This window comes from Leptodactylus fuscus, unplaced genomic scaffold, assembly GCF_031893055.1.
Source record: "Leptodactylus fuscus isolate aLepFus1 unplaced genomic scaffold, aLepFus1.hap2 HAP2_SCAFFOLD_88, whole genome shotgun sequence".
NCBI classification, from domain to species: Eukaryota; Metazoa; Chordata; class Amphibia; order Anura; family Leptodactylidae; genus Leptodactylus; species Leptodactylus fuscus.
Window position 1 is genome coordinate 9,278 of NW_027440926.1, and position 22,275 is coordinate 31,552.

Consider the following 22,275-nt stretch of genomic DNA (forward strand, 5'->3'; position numbering starts at 1 on the left):
CATAGTGGCCCCTGCACACAGTATTATGTCCCATAGTGGCCCCTGCACACAGTATTATGTCCCATAGTGGCCCCTGCACACAGTATTATGTCCCATAGTGGCCCCTGCACACAGTATTATGTCCCATAGTGTCCCCTGCACACAGTATTATCCCCCATAGTGGCCCCTGCACACAGTATTATGTCCCATAGTGGCCCCTGCACACAGTATTATGTCCCATAGTGGCCCCTGCACACAGTATTATGTCCCATAGTGGCCCCTGCACACAGTATTATGTCCCATAGTGACCCCCGCACACAGTATTATGTCCCATAGTGGCCCCCGCACACAGTATTATACCCCATAGTGGCCCCCGCACACAGTATTATGTCCCTTAGTGGCCCCTACAGGACTAAATACTGTCACCGCTGACCGCTATACCAGGACAAATTGTGGATAAAAAAAAATCTGGTCCTGTGCATTACAATTTAGTAACTCCATGTGCCTCATATTAATAGAAGTTAACCCCATCATCTCCCTCACATTAACCCCTGTGTGCCTCACCATAAGGGTTACTGATATGTGAGAGACATGGAGGTAATAATAAAGTATCTTCATTACTATTACCCCCATATGTCTCACATATCAGTAACTCTTATGGTGAGGCACACAGGGGTTAATGTGAGGGAGATGATGGGGTTAACTGCTATTACTATGAGGCACATGGAGTTACTAAAACACAAGTAATCCCCCCAAATGCCTGATAGTAATAAGTAACCCCAGTACGTACCTGTGTAGCTTCAGTGTCATTTTCCTGGAGCAGCTTCTTCCTCTTCTCTTCTGTGCTGGACGATAAGCCCCGCCTCCTCCTCTCATTGGTGGGCAGAGGACAGCAGAGAAAGGGAGGGGGGAGAGAGGGGGAGCGTCCTGCAGCGCTGACAGGAGCCCGAGCTGCAGCTCCTGTGTCTCAGCCGTTGCTGCAGCTTCGGGGCCCCCTGTTGGTGGAAAGTATTCCACCAACAGGGGGCCCCGATCATTATACTCGGGGGTCCGAAAAGACCTCCGAGAATAATGATAGCAGCGGTAGCAGCTGTCACCGGGCCCCTAATGTCCCGGGCCCTGTGGCAGCTGCTACCGCTGCTATGGTGGTAGTTACGCCACTGGTCAGGAGATAATCGTCCACATCAGGGAGAGTGTGCGCCTACATAGGCAGTGCGGAGACTTACAAGTCATTGCTGCTCCGCTAGGGATTCTGCCTCCAATAGAATAGAAATCCGCATCATGAGAGTAGACTTATTAAAGAGGACCTTTCACCATATCTGGGCACAGGCAGTGTTATATACTGCCAGAAAGCTGACAGTGCTCTGAATTCAGCGCACTGTCGGCTTTCCCGATCCGTGCCCGGTGTAAAGCGCTATCGGTCCCGGTACCGTAGCGCTTTACAGTCAGAAGGGCGTTTCTGACCATTAGCCAGAGATGTCCTTCTGCCTCGCGGCGCCAATCGCGCTGTGCTGTGGAGCGGGGAGGAACGCCCCCCTCCCGCTCCTGATAATGCTCGTCTATGGACAAGCTGTGTGAGCAGAGGGAGGGGGGCGTTCCTCCCGGCTCTCACAGCACAGTGCGATTGGCGCCGCGAGGCAGAAGGACGTCTCTGGCTAATGGTCAGAAACGCCCTTCTGACCATAGAAGAGCTACGGTACCGGACCGTAAGCTCTTCACACCGGGCACAGATCAGGAAAGCCGACAGTGCGCTGAATTCAGAGCACTGTCAGCTTTCTGGCAGTATATAACACTGCCTGTGCCCAGATATGGTGAAAGGTCCTCTTTAAGTGAGCCATGCATGATGTTACGGAGACTGACCACTAGAGGGCGCCATACACACTGCTAATGACATCCTGGAGATGAAGTGATAACGGCAGGACCTGATCATGTGACTCCTCCCACACCTATGACATCATCACAGGTCCTGTGAGCAGACGGCTGCTGTACCCGAGGAGGTAAGTGCTCGCTCTCAGCCCTTCTCATACATTCAGTGGCCCCCACACAGTATAATGCCCTCCCCGTGGCCCCCCACATACTATGATATCCTCCTTGTGGCCCCCGCACACTATAATGTCCTCCATGTGGCCCCTGCACACTATAATGTCCTCCATGTGGCCCCCACACAGTATAATGCCCTCCCCGTGGCCCCCGCATACTATGATATCCTCCTTGTGGCCCCCACACACTATAATGTCCTCCATGTGGCCCCCACACAGTATAATGCCCTCCCCGTGGCCCCCCGCATACTATGATATCCTCCTTGTGGCCCCCGCACACTATAATGTCCTCCATGTGGCCCCCACACAGTATAATGCCCTCCCCGTGGCCCCCCGCATACTATGATATCCTCCTTGTGGCCCCCACACACTATAATGTCCTCCTTGTGGCCCCCGCACACTATAATGTCCTCCCCGTGGCCCCACACACTATAATGTCCTCCTTGTGGCCCCCACACACTATAATGTCCTCCATGTGGCCCCCACACACTATAATGTCCTCCTTGTGGCCCCCGCACACTATAATGTCCTCCATGTGGCCCCCACACACTATAATGTCCTCCCTGTGGCCCCCACACACTATAACGTCCTCCCTGTGGCCCCCGCACACTATAATGTCCTGGGTAGCACGGCTCATTCTGCTGGAGCCTCCTGGGCTGATCGGCATCAGGTTTTGGTTCTTTCTGATCCAATTTGTGTTGCAACACCCCGGGCAGCACTGAACACCCCGGGCAGCACTGAACACCCCGGGCAGCACTGAACACCCCGGACAGCACTGAACACCCCGGGCAGCACTGAACACCCCGGGCAGCACTGAACACCCCGGGCAGCACTGAACACCCCGGGCAGCACTGAACACCCCGGGCAGCACTGAACACCCCGGACAGCACTGAACACCCCCGGGCCGCACTGAACCCCCCGGGCCGCACTGAACCCCCCGGGCAGCACTGAACCCCCCGGGCAGCACTGAACCCCCCGGGCAGCACTGAACCCCCCGGGCAGCACTGAACACCCCGGGCCGCACTGAACGCACTGAACACCCCGGGCCGCACTGAACCCCCCGGGCCGCACTGAACCCCCCGGGCCGCACTGAACCCCCCGGGCAGCACTGAACACCCCCGGGCAGCACTGAACACCCCTCAGCCAGTACGCTTGAGGCTGGTCTAATACTCCCAATGAGATTCTGCTCAGCCTATCACACACCTTATATACCCACCAAGCCCGCCCACAACAAGTCACTCCCTTCCTGAGCTACACGCAAGTAGGAGGTGGTGATAATAATGGGACTCAGCTCTTCTATTTATTCCATGGGGTTCCGTGTAGTGATTCCATTGTCTCATCTTCTCTCCATTCAGGTTCCTACAATATAGAATCCTCTCAGTATCTTCTATATAAGAGAATATTCCTGATTGATCCATCAAGGGTGGAAAGAGACAGGAACAAGATTGGCGGAGAGTCTATTAAATCTCACCCTAGAGATCATCTACCAGCTTACTGGAGAGGTGAGAGGTTCTGATGATGTCATCATGACATCATTCTTATCTCTAGTAATAACAGATGATATGACCGGAGAGGTGATGGACTCTGGACATGTCTGTAGTGAGATTTATTCATGTGTCCCCCATAACCAGGATTACACCGTAGTGAAGAAGACCTCTAGTGGGCGCTGTCAGGCCCCTGTGTATGATGGATATGGAGGAACCCTGAGCCCTATCCCGAGGGAGGAGATCAATGGACAGAAGATCCTAGAGATCACCCACAAGATGCTGGAGCTGCTGACTGGAGAGGTGACCGTGCGGGGGATGCTGGGACATTATACAGTAACTGGAGGGGGAGGGGTGATGACTGTATCATTGTGTTGTCAGGTTCCTATAAGGTGTCAGGATGTCGCTGTCTATTTCTCCATGGAGGAGTGGGAGTATTTAGAAGGACACGAGGATTGGTACAAAGATGTGAGCGACATGAATGCTATATCTATAAGAATGAAGGAAGATCCCTATGTGAGAGGTGATGAGGAGTGTGAGGAGGACATTGCTACAGGTAAGGGGTCACCGCTATATAACGCACAGAAGGGTCACACATTGTTTAGACTGTTTGTTGTTCCCCATTCAGGTAAAATACTAATAATACCGAATATAAATGTGATCCCGCTATAGGGGGTAATAAATGTAGTATAGAACGGACAGCAGGAATATGTCACCTTAGGGGTCGGAGCCTGACCGCTGACTGTGATGGCTGCTTAGACCCACAGCAGCTCCATCACCACTGAACCTGAACCAGCTACAAATACCCGCCTAACCATGGTCAAAATCAGTAGAGATAGAGGTGGTGACCAAGCTGATCGCTCCAAAACGACATCTGAACAAGCAGATATGCAACACTTCTTAAGAAGCACTCCACATGTTCCCCGGGGCCGCCTTCTAAAATGGAGACAAGGAGATGCTGACACTGACCTGCAGGGTGAGGACTCGAAATCTGTCTGCTACTCATCTGGAGTCACACAAAGCTTTCTTGGTAAAGCCCTCTCGCAGGCTATTGCCCCTGTTCTCTCTGATATAGCAGACCTGAGTAGGCCCAAAATGAATGGGCCGAGTCCGGAGGGGGCTGCCACGAGGTGGACGCCGCGGCGGCTTAATGAGCCTCGGAATCCCCCTGAAGAAAGGGCAGCTCGCTTCCTGTTCCGTGAGCAGCAATACGCCGTTAATGGTAAAAAAGAGCGCTAGCGGTCTACATAGACCTCTATTGTGAGGGGGCGGATTATGACGTGGATTCCGTGCCAAAATCTGGCCCCTATGAAGGAGCCCATAGCTCCATTGTGTGTGTGTGTGTGTGTGTGTGTGTGTATATATGTGTGAGTGTGAAGTTCATCAGAAGGCTGACAGACCCAACTCCACATGCTGCAGCACAAGCCACCAGCAGTCAGACTAAGATGGTCTCTAAGACACAAGATTCTTTGGAAGCAGATCAGGAGACCCCAGTGATTGCCATTGCAGCAGCGCCTCGGCCGTCTGTCAGAGCAGATCATTCAGAGATTGAATTGGAGAAAAATAAGGAGATTTACTGTGATGGAGTCTTCCTGCATATTAGTGGGCATGGACAACCTAACGTACAAGATCCTCCTGCTGAGCTGCCTCATTACTGAACACCATCACCCAGGATAATCAGGGCTGGAAACAGCCGTCACATCTTACCGAAAGGAATCACCCTCAGTTTGGAGAGAAGCCATCTAGACGTTGCACCTTTAATTGAGTTGAGCCTTGCACTAGCAGAATGTTAGGCCCTTTGGGTGAGTTAAGCCTTGCACCAGCAGAGATTTAGTTTTTGGCCCTTTGGGTGAGTTGAGCCTTGCACCAGCAGTGTTTTTGGCCCTTGGCGTGAGTGGAGCCTTGCACCAGCAGTGTTTTATTTTTTTTGGCCCTTGGAGGTGAGCCCTAAAAAATTATTTTGCAGGCCCTTGGGGGGTATCCATGAAAAATTAATGAACGTTTTAAAGAATTACATTAGGGTGAAGGGGCTGAGGTTGGAGGAGGAGGAGGATGAGTGAATTGGGTGCTGGCAGCCCCTTCCAGTACCTGGACTGTGGACTGGATACCCAGCTGGATATCCACGTCCTCGCCCACGTCCCCTGCTGCAGAATTGGCAGGTTCGCTGTATGGGGGAATGTATGTATATGGGTATGTATATACATACAGTGTTCCTGCAGTATAGCGCTGAAAAGAGATGTTGTATAAGAATGTTTTCCTGCCTCCCTATCACTCCAAAACGAAAATGAGACAAAGATGGCCGACACTATTCTTATGAATCCGAGGTCACATGTTTTCGGCAGCTAATGGGTTTTTCCAAATATTTTTCACTGCCTCTGTTGTCGTAGTTCCTGTCCCACCTCCCCAGGACTATACCCCAAGGTGCTGTGTCCGCCTCCTAGTGACCGGGACTATACCCCAAGGTGCTGTGTCCGCCTCCTAGTGACCAGGACTATACCCCAAGGTGCTGTGTCTGCCTCCTAGTGACCGGGACTATACCCCAAGGTGCTGTGTCCGCCTCCTAGTGACCGGGACTATACCCCAAGGTGCTGTGTCCGCCTCCTAGTGACCGGGACTATACCCCAAGGTGCTGTGTCCGCCTCCTAGTGACCAGGACTATACCCCAAGGTGCTGTGTCCGCCTCCTGGTGACCGGGACTATACCCCAAGGTGCTGTGTCCGCCTCCTGGTGACCGGGACTATACCCCAAGGTGCTGTGTCTGCCTCCTAGTGACCGGGACTATACCCCAAGGTGCTGTGTCCGCCTCCTAGTGACCGGGACTATACCCCAAGGTGCTGTGTCCGCCTCCTGGTGACCGGGACTATACCCCAAGGTGCTGTGTCTGCCTCCTAGTGACCGGGACTATACCCCAAGGTGCTGTGTCCGCCTCCTAGTGACCGGGACTATACCCCAAGGTGCTGTGTCTGCCTCCTAGTGACCGGGACTATACCCCAAGGTGCTGTGTCCGCCTCCTGGTGACCGGGACTATACCCCAAGGTGCTGTGTCCGCCTCCTAGTGACCGGGACTATACCCCAAGGTGCTGTGTCCGCCTCCTGGTGACCGGGACTATACCCCAAGGTGCTGTGTCCGCCTCCTAGTGACCGGGACTATACCCCAAGGTGCCGTGTCCGCCTCCTAGTGACCGGGACTATACCCCAAGGTGCCGTGTCCGCCTCCTAGTGACCGGGACTATACCCCAAGGTGCCGTGTCCGCCTCCTAGTGACCGGGACTATACCCCAAGGTGCCGTGTCCGCCTCCTGGTGACCGGGACTATACCCCAAGGTGCCGTGTCCGCCTCCTGGTGACCGGGACTATACCCCAAGGTGCCGTGTCCGCCTCCTGGTGACCGGGACTATACCCCAAGGTGCCGTGTCCGCCTCCTGGTGACCGGGACTATACCCCAAGGTGCCGTGTCCGCCTCCTGGTGACCGGGACTATACCCCAAGGTGCCGTGTCCGCCTCCTAGTGACCGGGACTATACCCCAAGGTGCTGTGTCCGCCTCTTAGTGACCGGGACTATACCCCAAGGTGCCGTGTCCGCCTCCTGGTGACCGGGACTATACCCCAAGGTGCCGTGTCCGCCTCCTGGTGACCGGGACTATACCCCAAGGTGCCGTGTCCGCCTCCTGGTGACCGGGACTATACCCCAAGGTGCCGTGTCCGCCTCCTGGTGACCGGGACTATACCCCAAGGTGCCGTGTCCGCCTCCTGGTGACCGGGACTATACCCCAAGGTGCCGTGTCCGCCTCCTGGTGACCGGGACTATACCCCAAGGTGCCGTGTCCGCCTCCTGGTGACCGGGACTATACCCCAAGGTGCCGTGTCCGCCTCCTGGTGACCGGGACTATACCCCAAGGTGCCGTGTCCGCCTCCTGGTGACCGGGACTATACCCCAAGGTGCCGTGTCCGCCTCTTAGTGACCGGGACTATACCCCAAGGTGCCGTGTCCGCCTCCTGGTGACCGGGACTATACCCCAAGGTGCCGTGTCCGCCTCCTGGTGACCGGGACTATACCCCAAGGTGCCGTGTCCGCCTCCTGGTGACCGGGACTATACCCCAAGGTGCCGTGTCCGCCTCCTGGTGACCGGGACTATACCCCAAGGTGCCGTGTCCGCCTCCTGGTGACCGGGACTATACCCCAAGGTGCCGTGTCCGCCTCCTGGTGACCGGGACTATACCCCAAGGTGCCGTGTCCGCCTCCTGGTGACCGGGACTATACCCCAAGGTGCCGTGTCCGCCTCCTGGTGACCGGGACTATACCCCAAGGTGCCGTGTCCGCCTCCTGGTGACCGGGACTATACCCCAAGGTGCCGTGTCCGCCTCCTGGTGACCGGGACTATACCCCAAGGTGCCGTGTCCGCCTCCTGGTGACCGGGACTATACCCCAAGGTGCCGTGTCCGCCTCCTGGTGACCGGGACTATACCCCAAGGTGCCGTGTCCGCCTCCTAGTGACCGGGACTATGCCCCAAGGTTCCGTGTCCGCCTCCTAGTGACCGGGACTATACCCCAAGGTGCCGTGTCCGCCTCCTAGTGACCGGGACTATACCCCAAGGTGCCGTGTCCGCCTCCTAGTGACCGGGACTATACCCCAAGGTGCTGTGTCCGCCTCCTGGTGACCGGGACTATACCCCAAGGTGCTGTGTCCGCCTCCTAGTGACCGGGACTATACCCCAAGGTGCTGTGTCCGCCTCCTAGTGACCAGGACTATACCCCAAGGTGCTGTGTCCGCTGAGTAACATGGAATAAATGTCAGAATACTTTGATAACAGCATCTGAGTGTGCCTGGTCCCTCGTGTTCTCCGAGCTCGTTCATTTATCCATTCCCCGGGGTGTTCCCCCAACACATCATGTAAGATTCTGCTCATTCCAGTAAGTCACAAAGCTACAGATTCCCGTTGGCCACTTTCTCCTCTGCATTAGTACCTTGTTGTTGCACGTTGTGTACTAGGCTGTAATACTTCCTCTTCTGTCGGGGGTGGCTGTACAGTTAGTTCCAGTGTGCTGTAATATCAGGGGCCGAGTGTCTTCACCTCTATGGCCAGTAGATTGGAGTCCAGACAGAAATGTGGGAGATCTATCTGTGACAGTTGTGGCTGTTCCAAGAGATCGATGGACGAACCATCACTTGTTGTGACTGAAGCTGCAGGGAAAGTCAGTGTCATCTTTCCAAGTGTCAGCTCCGTATCTTTGGACTCTTCCTCACCTTCTTGAGGGTTTCTTCCCCTCCTTAGTGGGTAGCACGGCTCATTCTGCTGGAGCCTCCTGGGCTGATCGGCATCAGGTTTTGGTTCTTTCTGATCCAATTTGTGTTGCAACACCCCGGGCAGCACTGAACACCCCGGGCAGCACTGAACACCCCGGGCCGCACTGAACACCCCGGGCCGCACTGAACACCCCGGGCCGCACTGAACACCCCGGGCCGCACTGAACACCCCGGGCCGCACTGAACACCCCGGGCCGCACTGAACACCCCGGGCCGCACTGAACACCCCGGGCCGCACTGAACACCCCGGGCCGCACTGAACACCCCGGGCCGCACTGAACACCCCGGGCCGCACTGAACACCCCGGGCCGCACTGAACACCCCGGGCCGCACTGAACACCCCGGGCCGCACTGAACACCCCGGGCCGCACTGAACACCCCGGGCCGCACTGAACACCCCTCAGCCAGTACGCTTGAGGCTGGTCAAAAACTCCCAATGAGATTCTGTTCAGCCTATCACACACCTTATATACCCACCAAGCCCGCCCACAACAAGTCACTCCCTTCCTGAGCTACACGCAAGTAGGAGGTGGTGATAATAATGGGACTCAGCTCTTCTATTTATTCCATGGGGTTCCGTGTAGTGATTCCATTGTCTCATCTTCTCTCCATTCAGGTTCCTACAATATAGAATCCTCTCAGTATCTTCTATATAAGAGAATATTCCTGATTGATCCATCAAGGGTGGAAAGAGACAGGAACAAGATGGCGGAAAGTCTATTAAATCTCACCCTAGAGATCATCTACCAGCTTACTGGAGAGGTGAGAGGTTCTGATGATGTCATCATGACATCATTCTTATCTGGAGAGGTGATGGACTCTGGACATGTCTGTAGTGAGATTTATTCATGTGTCCCCCCATAACCAGGATTACACCGTAGTGAAGAAGACCTCTAGTGGGCGCTGTCAGGCCCCTGTGTATGATGGATATGGAGGAACCCTGAGCCCTATCCCGAGGGAGGAGATCAATGGACAGAAGATCCTAGAGATCACCCACAAGATGCTGGAGCTGCTGACTGGAGAGGTGACAGTGCTGGGAATGCTGGGACATTATACAGTAACTGGAGGGGGAGGGGTGATGACTGTATCATTGTGTTGTCAGGTTCCTATAAGGTGTCAGGATGTCGCTGTCTATTTCTCCATGGAGGAGTGGGAGTATTTAGAAGGACACGAGGATCGGTACAAAGATGTGAGCGACATGAATGCTATATCTATGAGAATAAAGGAAGATCCCTATGTGAGAGGTGATGAGGAGTGTGAGGAGGACATTGCTACAGGTAAGGGGTCACCGCTATATAACGCACAGAAGGGTCACTGATTGTTTAGACTGTTTGTTGTTCCCCATTCAGGTAAAATACTAATAATACCGGAATATAAATGTGATCCCGCTATAGGGGGTAATAAATGTAGTATAGAACGGACAGCAGGAATATGTCACCTTAGGGGTCGGAGCCTGACCGCTGACTGTGATGGCTGCTTAGACCCACAGCAGCTCCATCACCACTGAACCTGAACCAGCTACAAATACCCGCCTAACCATGGTCAAAATCAGTAGAGATAGAGGTGGTGACCAAGCTGATCGCTCCAAAACGACATCTGAACAAGCAGATATGCAACACTTCTTAAGAAGCACTCCACATGTTCCCCGGGGCCGCCTTCTAAAATGGAGACAAGGAGATGCTGACACTGACCTGCAGGGTGAGGACTCGAAATCTGTCTGCTACTCATCTGGAGTCACACAGCTTTCTTGGTAAAGCCCTCTCGCAGGCTATTGCCCCTGTTCTCTCTGATATAGCAGACCTGAGTAGGCCCAAAATGAATGGGCCGAGTCCGGAGGGGGCTGCCACGAGGTGGACGCCGCGGCGGCTTAATGAGCCTCGGAATCCCCCTGAAGAAAGGGCAGCTCGCTTCCTTGTTCCGTGAGCAGCAATACGCCGTTAATGGTAAAAAAGAGCGCTAGCGGTCTACATAGACCTCTATTGTGAGGGGGCGGATTATGACGTGGATTCCGTGCCAAAATCTGGCCCCTATGAAGGAGCCCATAGCTCCATTGTGTGTGTGTGTGTGTGTGTGTGTGTGTGTGTGTGTGTGTGTGTGTATATATGTGTGAGTGTGAAGTTCATCAGAAGGCTGACAGACCCAACTCCACATGCTGCAGCACAAGCCACCAGCAGTCAGACTAAGATGGTCTCTAAGACACAAGATTCTTTGGAAGCAGATCAGGAGACCCCAGTGATTGCCATTGCAGCAGCGCCTCGGCCGTCTGTCAGAGCAGATCATTCAGAGATTGAATTGGAGAAAAATAAGGAGATTTACTGTGATGGAGTCTTCCTGCATATTAGTGGGCATGGACAACCTAACGTACAAGATCCTCCTGCTGAGCTGCCTCATTACTGAACACCATCACCCAGGATAATCAGGGCTGGAAACAGCCGTCACATCTTACCGAAAGGAATCACCCTCAGTTTGGAGAGAAGCCATCTAGACGTTGCACCTTTAATTGAGTTGAGCCTTGCACTAGCAGAATGTTAGGCCCTTTGGGTGAGTTAAGCCTTGCACCAGCAGAGATTTAGTTTTTGGCCCTTTGGGTGAGTTGAGCCTTGCACCAGCAGAGATTTAGTTTTTGGCCCTTTGGGTGAGTTAAGCCTTGCACCAGCAGAGATTTAGTTTTTGGCCCTTTGGGTGAGTTGAGCCTTGCACCAGCAGAGATTTAGTTTTTGGCCCTTTGGGTGAGTTGAGCCTTGCACCAGCAGAGATTTAGTTTTTGGCCCTTTGGGTGAGTTAAGCCTTGCACCAGCAGTGTTTTTGGCCCTTGGCGTGAGTGGAGCCTTGCACCAGCAGTGTTTTATTTTTTTGGCCCTTGGAGGTGAGCCCTAAAAAATTATTTTGCAGGCCCTTGGGGGGTATCCATGAAAAATTAATGAACTTTTTAAAGAATTACATTAGGGTGAAGGGGCTGAGGTTGGAGGAGGAGGAGTGAATTGGGTGCTGGCAGCCCCTTCCAGTACCTGGACTGTGGACTGGATACCCAGCTGGATATCCACGTCCTCGCCCACGTCCCCTGCTGCAGAATTGGCAGGTTCGCTGTATGGGGAATGTATGTATATGGGTATGTATATACATACAGTGTTCCTGCAGTATAGCGCTGAAAAGAGATGTTGTATAAGAATGTTTTCCTGCCTCCCTATCACTCCAAAACGAAAATGAGACAAAGATGGCCGACACTATTCTTATGAATCCGAGGTCACATGTTTTCAGCAGCCAATGGGTTTTTCCAAATTTTTTTTTCACTGCCTCCGTTGTCGTAGTTCCTGTCCCACCTCCACTGCACAGTTATTGGTGCAAAAAACACGCCAGGGAAAGTGGGAGGGGATACGAATTTTTACTGCGTTTGCCGTGTGTTCGATTGGAATCGAATATATCGAACAACCTGATATTCGATTGAATACTAATTTGATGGAACGCCGTTCGCTCATCTCTAATAATAACCCATTCAAACACACTGTATATGTTATTTGATGATATATACCAGTACTCTAAGTGTGATTTCCATTGTTCTTCTGACCTTCTTTGTTCACAATTCTCCTTCTTCTTATTCTAATTACTATTCTTGATATGATTGTAGTCACTATTGTCACTTCTGTCTTTGTCACTAATAAGACATGCTCATATACTTCATTAGGGTAAGTGCTGGGTATAGTATCTAATATTAACACACTTCTTCATGGGCACTCCCATGGCTCCATACTGATCAGGACTTACTTCTCACCCTCATTTACCACTAGACCCTGTCCTAGACTTTTGGGATTGGCTCAAGGTGGGATTAGTGGAGTTTTGGGTCAACTCCTCTGAGACCTCTTATTCGTAGACTTTGTGTGTCTAAACAATTTCTCTCTTTTCATCTAACCTTTCCTTTACTAATCCCTCTCATTTCTCTCTCTCACTTCTTCTTCCTCTTTTTTTATATTGGTCTTGCTTTTCTTTTTTCTTACTCCTCACTATCTCTCTACTTTCCCAAATGGCCAAATTGGCTTGTTCTTCTCTTAACGTCAGAGGGTTCAATTCTCCACAAAAAAGGCACTATGTTCTCTTGATATTTCGTAAACAAAATGTTAACATTGCCTTTCTTTAAGAAACCCATTTCAAAGGATCCCGTATCCCTGTGCTTCCGAAATCGCACTATTCCCAATGGTTTCATAATTCTCATCCCACCTCAGCCTCTAAAGGAGTCACCACCTTGATTCACCGAGATGTTCCCTTTGTTTGCCAAAGCCAGTATTCTGATGCGGAAGGTAGAATGTGGCTACTTAAAGGTTCTATAGCTTCGAAAGCTTTCACCCTGGCTAACTTTTACGCTGCAGGTAAGTATAAGGCTTTTGGAGCTCACCATATATTCCATGGAACACCTTGGGGTGCACGAAACTTCTCCCTCGGACTCTTAGGGCTTCGACGTGTACAAGAAAAAAAGGAAATTAAGTTCTGCAGCTTACCGATGTTCTTTTATATTAAAATATAACCTTTATTCCATTTGTAGAATAAAAAAGAAAAAACATACAAAAAGAAAAAAAACAAATAATCTAATCGTTTTTTTAAATTTTTTTTTTTTTTCTTTTTGTATGTTTTTTCTTTTTTAGTCTACAAATGGAATAAAGGTTAACTTTTACGCTCCCGATAAAGGTCAAATTCCATGGCTGTTGTCCGCGCTGCAAACCCTGAAACTGTTTGCAGAAGGTACAGTTATCGTAGGAGGAGATTTTAACATTGCCTTCAACCCTCATCTCGACTAATCCACATTGGCTTCATCTGTCTCATAAAGAGCTTTGAGAAAGATTGCAACCTCCTCTCAGGAACTCAACCTAGTGGATATATGGAGACTTTACCACCCCACAGTCAAAGACTTTACCTTCTACTCTACGCCAAATAATTCTTACCACCGATTGGATTATATATTCCTCTCCAAAGACCTCCTACCTCACTCTACCTCATCAGAACTTGGCCCCATCACTATTTCGGACCATGCTCCCACTCTGGATTCCGTTGAGCTCCGTTATCTGCCTAAGCCTCATTGGACATGGAGACTTAATGAGACTCTTCTGGACTCAGATGAAAATGTTCAATTTCTCTCAAAACATATTGAGGGCTTTTTTTTTTTTTGTCTTTAATTCAACTTCTGATGTGAGCAGGACTATGATTTGGGAGGCCCATAAAGTGGAATTCTTATTTCCCTTGCATCCAAAGTTAAAAGGTTCCGTCAGAAGGAAGTTGACAATCTTCTGAACTGCATATCTATTATTGAACGTCTCCACAAAAAATCTCAAGCCGTGTCCAAGAAAGATGAACTTGCTCTCTTCAGAGAAAAATTGTTGGATGTACTTAGCTGCATTGGAGAAGTTCGGACTGCCCACACAATTTATAAGGGCAATACTTTCCCTGGACTCACAACCTTCGGGAAAACTGAAGATCAACGGCATACTTTCTCAAAGCTTTTGCATTTCCAGTGGGACGCACCAGGGCTGTCCACTCTCGCCCACTTTATTCATACTTGTCTTGGAAACCCTTCTTCACGCAGTGAGACATGATTCTAAAGTGTAAGGTATGCGCTTGAAAGGACAGACTTTTCAATCTACTGCTTATGTAGATGATGTACTGTTCATTATTCCCAATCCTGCAGAGGGGCTCCCAGCCCTAGTGGAACTTCTTACGCATTATGGTACTCTTTCACGCTATAAAGCCAACTTTATGAAATCTGAGGTTCTCAACATCACCATCGATGATGCTACTGTCTCCTCACTCAAGAGATCAGCGCCCTTTGTGTGGTCCACCTCTGCACTTAAATATCTGGGGATTCAATTGCCTCCTCCTCTAGAAGGTCTTTACACAGCGAATTTTCCACCGTTATTGGCAGAACTAAGAAACTCTCTATCGACATGAGTCGCTCCCCTTGTCCTGGCTTGGGAGAAAAAACTTACTCCAGACGTACTTGGTCCCCAAAATCCTGTACAAAATCGCCATGTTACCCATTGCTCTCCCCACTGCATTTTTTTTTAGATCTCTTAGGAGTTTATTCTCTAAGTTCATTTGGAGGAAGAAGACTGATCCTAGGATCTCATGGGCTCAGCTGACAAGGAAAAGGCAACAAGGGGGTATAGGCCTTCCTGATATCCAGAAACATTATACAGCTATCCGCCTGAACTGGTGGGCAGACCTGGAAGCCCCAATGACCTCTTTAATACCTTTTCAACTACTACAAGACAGTCTGGATATTCCTCTTTCGGCAGTACATTGGTTTCCCAATCTGCTTTCAAGAAAGATCACCACTTCTTGCCCGCTCCTACCAGGAGCCACGGCGTATTGGACTGAGCTCTTGCAGGACTTAGCTCCGACACCCTCGCCAATGTCGCCAGTCAGCTTGATTCTATTTCTCCTGGAGACAGATGCAGAACCTTATAGTGATCTTTGATTGATATTTCGTCATCTTCTGCTTAAAGATCTTATTACGCCCACTGGTATAATGCCACTACCTGACATCCTTTGGTTGCTACTGGACATGTCCTTGTCTTTCTTGCACAAACGTCATCTAATGGCTATTTTGTCACGACTGCAGGAAAACTTCACCTTCCGCTCTCAACTAACGGAATTCGAAAAGACAACTATGCTCCGGAAGATCTCTCTTTTTTTTTTTAAATGTAGATCGTGAGCCCCACATAGGGCTCACAATGTACATTTTTCCCTATCAGTATGTCTTTTTTGGAATATGGGATGGAAATCCATGCAAACACGGGGAGAACATACAAACTCCTTGCAGATGGGTTTTTGCCCTTGGCGGGATTTGAACACCAGGGCCCAGTGCTGCAAGGCTGCAGTGCTAACCACTGAGCCACCGTGTGGCCCCTTGGAAGATCTCTCATTTTGTCCATTACTTTGTGGACCCCTCTCTCATTTCAAACCTGCTTAACTGTTGGTGTGGAAAGGGAATTGCAGATCTCTTTATCTGGCGAAGATATGGCTGCTCGCATGGCTTCTCACACTGAATTCGACTACAGGAAAATAGCTACAAATTACGCTGGTGTAGAACTTCTGTGTGGCTACTACAGAAAAAACTTCATATGTCTGACAGGTGCTGAAGATGTTTTTGCTGAGCCAGGCTCCTACCTACACATGTGGTGGGACTGTCCGATTATTAAACTCTTGGTTGGTAATACAGGACCATATTAGGGCTGTGAGCTACCCCTACTTTACCATCACTCCGGCAATGATGATCTTATTCATGCCCTTGAGCCTTCCAGTGATAGACTTGTAACCGACCTCTTGTCTGCTGCAAAGATGGTCATCGCTAGAGATGAGCGAACAGTGTTCTATGGAACTCATGTTCGATCGGATATTAGGCTGTTCGGCATGTTCGAATCGAATCGAACACCGCGTGGTAAAGTGCGCCATTACTTGATTCCCCTCCCACCTTCCCTGGCGCCTTTTTTGCTCCAATAACAGCGCAGGGTAGGTGGGACAGGAACTACGACACCGGTGACGTTGAAAAAAATAGTAAAAACCCATTGGCTGCCGAAAACATGTGACCTCTAATTTAAAAGAACAGCGCCGCCCAGGTTCGCATCATTCTGAGCTTGCAATTCACCGGGGACGGAGGTTTCCGTCCAGTTAGCTAGGGCTTAGATTCTGGGTAGGCAGGGACAGGCTAGGATAGGAAGGAGAAGACAACCAACAGCTCTTGTAAGAGCTAAATTCCAGGGAGAAGCTTGTCAGTGTAACGTGGCACTGACGGGCTCAATCGCCGCAACCCAGCTTTCCCAGGATCCTGAATGGAATACACTGACAGTGTATTCCCGTATACTCTATATATACACCCCCGATCCACGTTCTAATGGTGTGCCCCCCCCACCTCCACCCCAGAAAATAACTTGAATACACTGTAAGTCCCCTAACAATAGAATTGGGGCTACATACACCCTCAATTCTTGCTATTGGTATATAGTGCCAGGGTCTGACTGGGAATTCAAAGAATATATTGGGGTTACATACACCCTCAATTCCAGGGAGAAGCTTGTCAGTGTAACATAGCATTCACGGGCTCAATAGGCGCAACCCAGCTTTCCACAGTTTTCAGGATCCTGAATGGAATACACTGAAAGTGTATTCCCGTATACCCTATATACCCCTGATCCACGTTCCAAGGGTGTGCCCCCCCACCTCCACCCCAGAAACTAACTTGAATACACTGTAAGTCCCCTAACAATAGAATTGGGGCTATATACACCCTCAATTCTTGCTACTGACATATAGTGCCATTTTCTGACTGGGAATTCAAAGAATATATTGGGCCTACATATACCCTCAATTCTTGCTATTGGCATATAGTGCCAGGGTCTGACTGGGAATTCAAAGAATATATTGGGGCTACATACACCCTCAATTCTTGCTAACATCAACAATGCTTTCACCCCTAAACATCACCCCAGTTTATGCCTGTGCTTTTACCCAGCTTTTTTTGTTGATTTAGCTTCCCTCCACATCCACACTGCTTTTGCCCCTAGACATCACCCCTATCCATGCCTCTGCCTCTAGCCATAACTCTTCCACCCCTGGAAACTCATGGTGCAGAAACTGAGGGAGCTGACTTTGAGGAACCCTTGGGATTTGTAGATGGAACTCCATCAAAGGTCTGAGCAGCTCACACACTCTGGTCAAGATATGGTATTGTAGGGTTTCAGCGTGTGTGGACATCAGGCAGATGTAGGCCTTACTGGAGTGTTTTGAGGCTAGCAGCGGCTCCTGTACACTTGCAAAAGTGGGCGCACAAGCGCCGCATTTTCACCAGTAGCTTCGGTACATTTGGGTATGTTTTCAAAAAACGTTGCACCACTAAGTTAGACGTGGGTCAGGCATGGAACGTGTTGGAGGCTGGCAAGCTCCAGAGCCGCTACCAGGTTCCTGCCGTTATCACACATGACAAAAATGCCAGGCCCCAGGTGTGGCAGGGAAAAACACATTGCCATCTCAGCCAGGATGGCATCTGTGACCTCGGAGGCAGTGTGCTGTCTGTCCCCCAAGCTGATGAGCTTCATCGCGGCCTGCTGACGTCTCCCCACACCAGTAGTTGGGGTCGATTCAAGGGTGAAGGAGGAGGGTGGTGTTTCAGCACTCCTGCCAGGAATATTGGGTGGGGAAACAAGGCAGGCCGCCACAGTTTGCGACCCGGTCCCAGCCTCAACTACATTCAGCCAGTGTGCCGTGATTGAGATGTAGCGTCCCTGGCCGCATGCACTTGTCCACGCGTTGGTGGTCAAGTGGAACTTTTGTGCAAAGCGCAGAACTTAGGGCCCGCCTGATGTTACGGGACAAACGCTGGTGCAAGGCTCAACTAACCCCAAGGGCCAAAAACACTGCTGGTGCAAGGCTCTACTCATGCCAAGGGCCTCAATCTCTGCTGGTACAAGGCTCTACTCACTCCAAGGGCCAAAAACACTGCTGGTGCAAGGCTCTACTCATGCCAAGGGCCTCAATCTCTGCTGGTAGCTCAGCTTAAGGTCCTGTAGCTTTGTTTGGAAGGGCTCATGTTAAGGGCTAGAAAAGTGAATTTTGGAAGGTCTCACCACATCACACACTCACACAATGACAGTTCAGGGTGAGGACTAAAGGATTTCCCATTGCCTATTCCATCTGTGGTTGTCATGGTTTAGAGGGGTGGTTGTTACTGTTTGTTGAGCTTAAATTGGGGTTTGTGTCCCTCCATTTGGGGAGTAAAGAAGGTTTCCAGTTATTTTCCCACTTTGATAGAGGTTGTAGTGAGTGTGTATAGTGTGTAGTTGTTAGGCTATGATAGTGGGGTAATAGAGGGGCTTTGGTGTGTTAGATGCCCCCAGACATGCGCCCCCTGCTGTCCCAGTGTCATTCCAGAGGTGTTGGTATCATTTCCTGGGGTGTCATAGTGGACTTGGTGACCCTCCAGACACGGATTTGGGTTTCCCCCTTAACGAGTATCTGTTCCCCATAGACTATAATGGGGTTCGAAACCCGTTCGAACACACGAACAGTGAGCGGCTGATCGAATCGGATTTCGAACCTCGAACATTTTAGTGTTCGCTCATCTCTAGTCATCGCACACTTCTGGTTGCAAACGGAATCCCCGCCACTATCCCTCTGGAGAGAAAAAGTCAACCAGATTTCTAGATTTGAGGAATTGATGAGTTGGTCTTTGAGAACGCACGATCACTACCTTAAGATCTGGACCTCTTGGCTGATCCATAGACCTTGAAACAGGCCTCAGGGAATTTTCCTTTTTTGTTTTTTTTTTTTCTCTCTTCTCTTTCTTTTCTATCATTTCTCTCTTTGTGCTTCCCTGTCCCCTTCCCCCATTATTCAATTGTTCAACAGCTTTATTATTGGAATGTGTACACTTCTACATCTGGTACCTTTATACCTGTTTTTGCAACAATTTTGCCATTGTTATTGTACTAAATTTATGAAAATTAATAACAATCTTTAAATTAGAAAAAAAAAATATTTCTTCTTATACCGCAATCACACTATGGAATCCGGACTATAAAATCTGGTCTGTACATCAGTCACATTTCCCAGCCTGAACTCTGTCCACACACCAGGACTCCCCATATCTTAGTGATCTATGACGCTAGCAGTCCTGCTTCCTTGTGACTCCACAGACCCTACTACATACTGTATGGGACAGCAGATCTGCGGTGAGTTCAGGCTGGGAAATCCAGCAGATGTGGTTTGGATTCTAGTGTGTGTATGGGGTGTATTACAGTAAGATTTATGGCATCCTACAGTATTATTCCACAGAAGTGGCCATATTTAAGCAGCCATGGATTGTGTTCACCTCTACAGTGACCTAGAGCAGTGGTGGCGTCTCCTGCCCGGCCTCATTACTAGTCACTATCACTGACCTCCGTCTCAGCACAGTGAATACTAATGGAGTAGGCCGCGCTGCCGTCGTTTGCTGCCTGTGCCACTGACTTCACTTCTTCACATGGTCTGAAACGTCTCAGGCAGCGGCAGCTCAGTGAGGAATATACTTCTAAGATTGTTATTCTATAATAGTAACATCAGTTTTTTCTTTTTGTCAGATGACTGTACCAGGAGCTCAGAGGGACATCTGATATCTACAGATTATAAAGCAGAGGATCATGGTATCACACAAGATCCATATGAAGAACATGTCAATACCCCAGATATACCCTCAGCCCTTCAGGAGAAAGATCTTTCTTCTAATTCATCACAGTCTGTTAAGCAAAATAAAAGCAGCAGAAGTGGTGTTATACATCAGAGAACTCACACAGGAGAGAAGCCATATTCATGCCCAGAATGTGGGAAATGTTTTGCTAAGAAATCAATTTTTGTTAATCATCAAAGAACTCACACAGGAGAGAAGCCATATTCATGCCCAGAATGTGGGAAATGTTTTGTTAAGAAATCAGACAGTGTTAAGCATCAAAGAACTCACACTGGGGAGAAGCCATATTCTTGTTCAGAATGTGGGAAATGTTTTGCTCAGAAATCAGACCTTGTTAAGCATCAAAGAACTCACACTGGGGAGAAGCCATATTCTTGTTCAGAATGTGGGAAATGTTTTGCTCAGCAATCAATTCTTGTTAATCATCAAAGAACTCACACAGGAGAGAAACCTTTTTCATGCCCAGACTGTGGGAAATGGTTTACTGTGAAATCAAGCCTTGTTAAGCATCAAAGAACTCACACAGGAGAGAAGCCATATTCTTGTTCAGAATGTGGGAAATGTTTTGCTCATAGATCAGACCTTGTTAAGCATCAAAGAATTCACGCAGGAAAGAAGTCTTATTCTTGCTCAGAATGTGGGAAATGTTTTTCTCATAGATCAGACCTTGTTAAGCATCAAAGAATTAATGCAGGAGAGAAGCCATATTCATGCCCAGAATGTGGGAAATGTTTTGCTAAGAAATCAGTCCTTGTTAATCATCAAAGAACTCACACAGGAGAGAAGCCATTTTCATGCCCAGACTGTGGGAAATGGTTTACTGTGAAATCAGGCCTTGTTAATCATCAAAGCACTCACACAGGAGAGAAGCCATATTCTTGTTCAGAATGTGGGAAATGTTTTGCTCATAGATCAGACCTTGTTAAGCATCAAAAAATTCACGCAGGAGAGAAGCCATATTCATGCTTAGAATGTGGGAAATGTTTTACTAATAAATCAATTCTTGTTAATCATCAAAGAACTCACACAGGAGTGAAGCCATTTTCATGCCCAGAATGTGTGAAATGGTTTTCTTGGAAATCAGACCTTGTTAAGCATCAAAGAATTCACACAGGAGAGAAGCCATATTCATGCCCAGAATGTGAGAAATGTTTTACTTGGAAATCAGACCTTGTTAAGCATCAAAGAATTCACACAGGAGAGAAGCCATATTCATGCTTAGAATGTGGGAACTGTTTTACTAATAAATCAATTCTTGTTATTCATCAAAGAACTCACACAGGAGAGAAGCCATTTTCATGTCCAGAATGTGGGAAATGTTTTGCTCAGAAATCAGGCCTTGTTAAACATCAGCGTGTTCACAAATGGGAGAAGCAAATTGTAAGTGGATTTTCAACCTGAAAACATTGACCCTTCTAGGTTGTAAGAAGGAACTTATATTCACAGGTTTGGTTTTTTTAGGTTAAATTATTTATTTTTCTTTAACCCCTTCATGCATTCTTACTTACATGTGAGCGGGCGAATGTGGGTAGTTATTGCATCTCCACGTATGTGATTGTGGATGAGTGGGCTCAGAAGCAGAGCCCGTACGATCATCATGGGAGCACATCTGTATCTGACAGCCAGGCTCCCATTACAACATCCAGGACGTTAATAACACCGATCCCCACTGTTTAACCCTTAAGATGCTGTGGTCAATAGTGACCACAGCATCTTGTTTGCTAGTGACACTGAATTCCGCAGGCACCATTGGGAGCGGGTGTTGGTTGTAACTTACACTCTGCTCCTTAACCCTCAAGATGCGGGGGGAGGGTGCCGATATGCATCTTCTGCAGTCTGAGGTCTGGCCAGTGATCCCAGGCTGCTAGTAGCCAGAACTGAGGAAGTTATCCTGCATTTGCAAATACTGACTTCCACTATAGCCTGCAATACACGTGTATAGTGGTGAACCAGCGATCAGTACATTGCTGATTCAGGTCTCCTATTGGAGCAACATGAAGGTGTGTGTGTAGTAGAGCTGAGTGTGTGACATGTATGTAGCTGAGCTCTGTGTGTGTGTAGTAGAGCTGTGTGTGACGTGTATGTAGCAGAGCCGTCTGTGGGTGACTTGTATGTAGCAGAGCTCTGTGTGTGTGTAGTAGAGCTGTGTGTGACGTGTATGTAGCAGAGCCGTCTGCGGGTGACGTGTATGTAGCCGAGCTCTGCGTGTGTAGTAGAGCTGAGTGTGTGACGTGTATGTAGCGGAGCTCTGTGTGTGTGTGTAGT

At 49.4% G+C, this 22,275-nt stretch overlaps 1 protein-coding gene across 1 annotated transcript; it reads left to right on the top strand.

Moving 5' to 3' along the window:
• The first annotated feature begins 3,472 nt into the window (after positions 1-3,472).
• LOC142188963 (uncharacterized) lies at positions 3,473-22,055 on the top strand. The gene is made up of 7 exons (XM_075262073.1): positions 3,473-3,520; positions 3,650-3,805; positions 3,884-4,058; positions 9,424-9,569; positions 9,676-9,831; positions 9,910-10,084; positions 19,904-22,055. The coding sequence occupies exons 2-7, from the start codon at positions 3,782-3,784 to the stop codon at positions 21,409-21,411; spliced, it is 2,184 nt and encodes a 727-aa protein (XP_075118174.1). The 5' UTR covers positions 3,473-3,520; positions 3,650-3,781; the 3' UTR covers positions 21,412-22,055.
• The last annotated feature ends 220 nt before the right edge of the window (positions 22,056-22,275 follow it).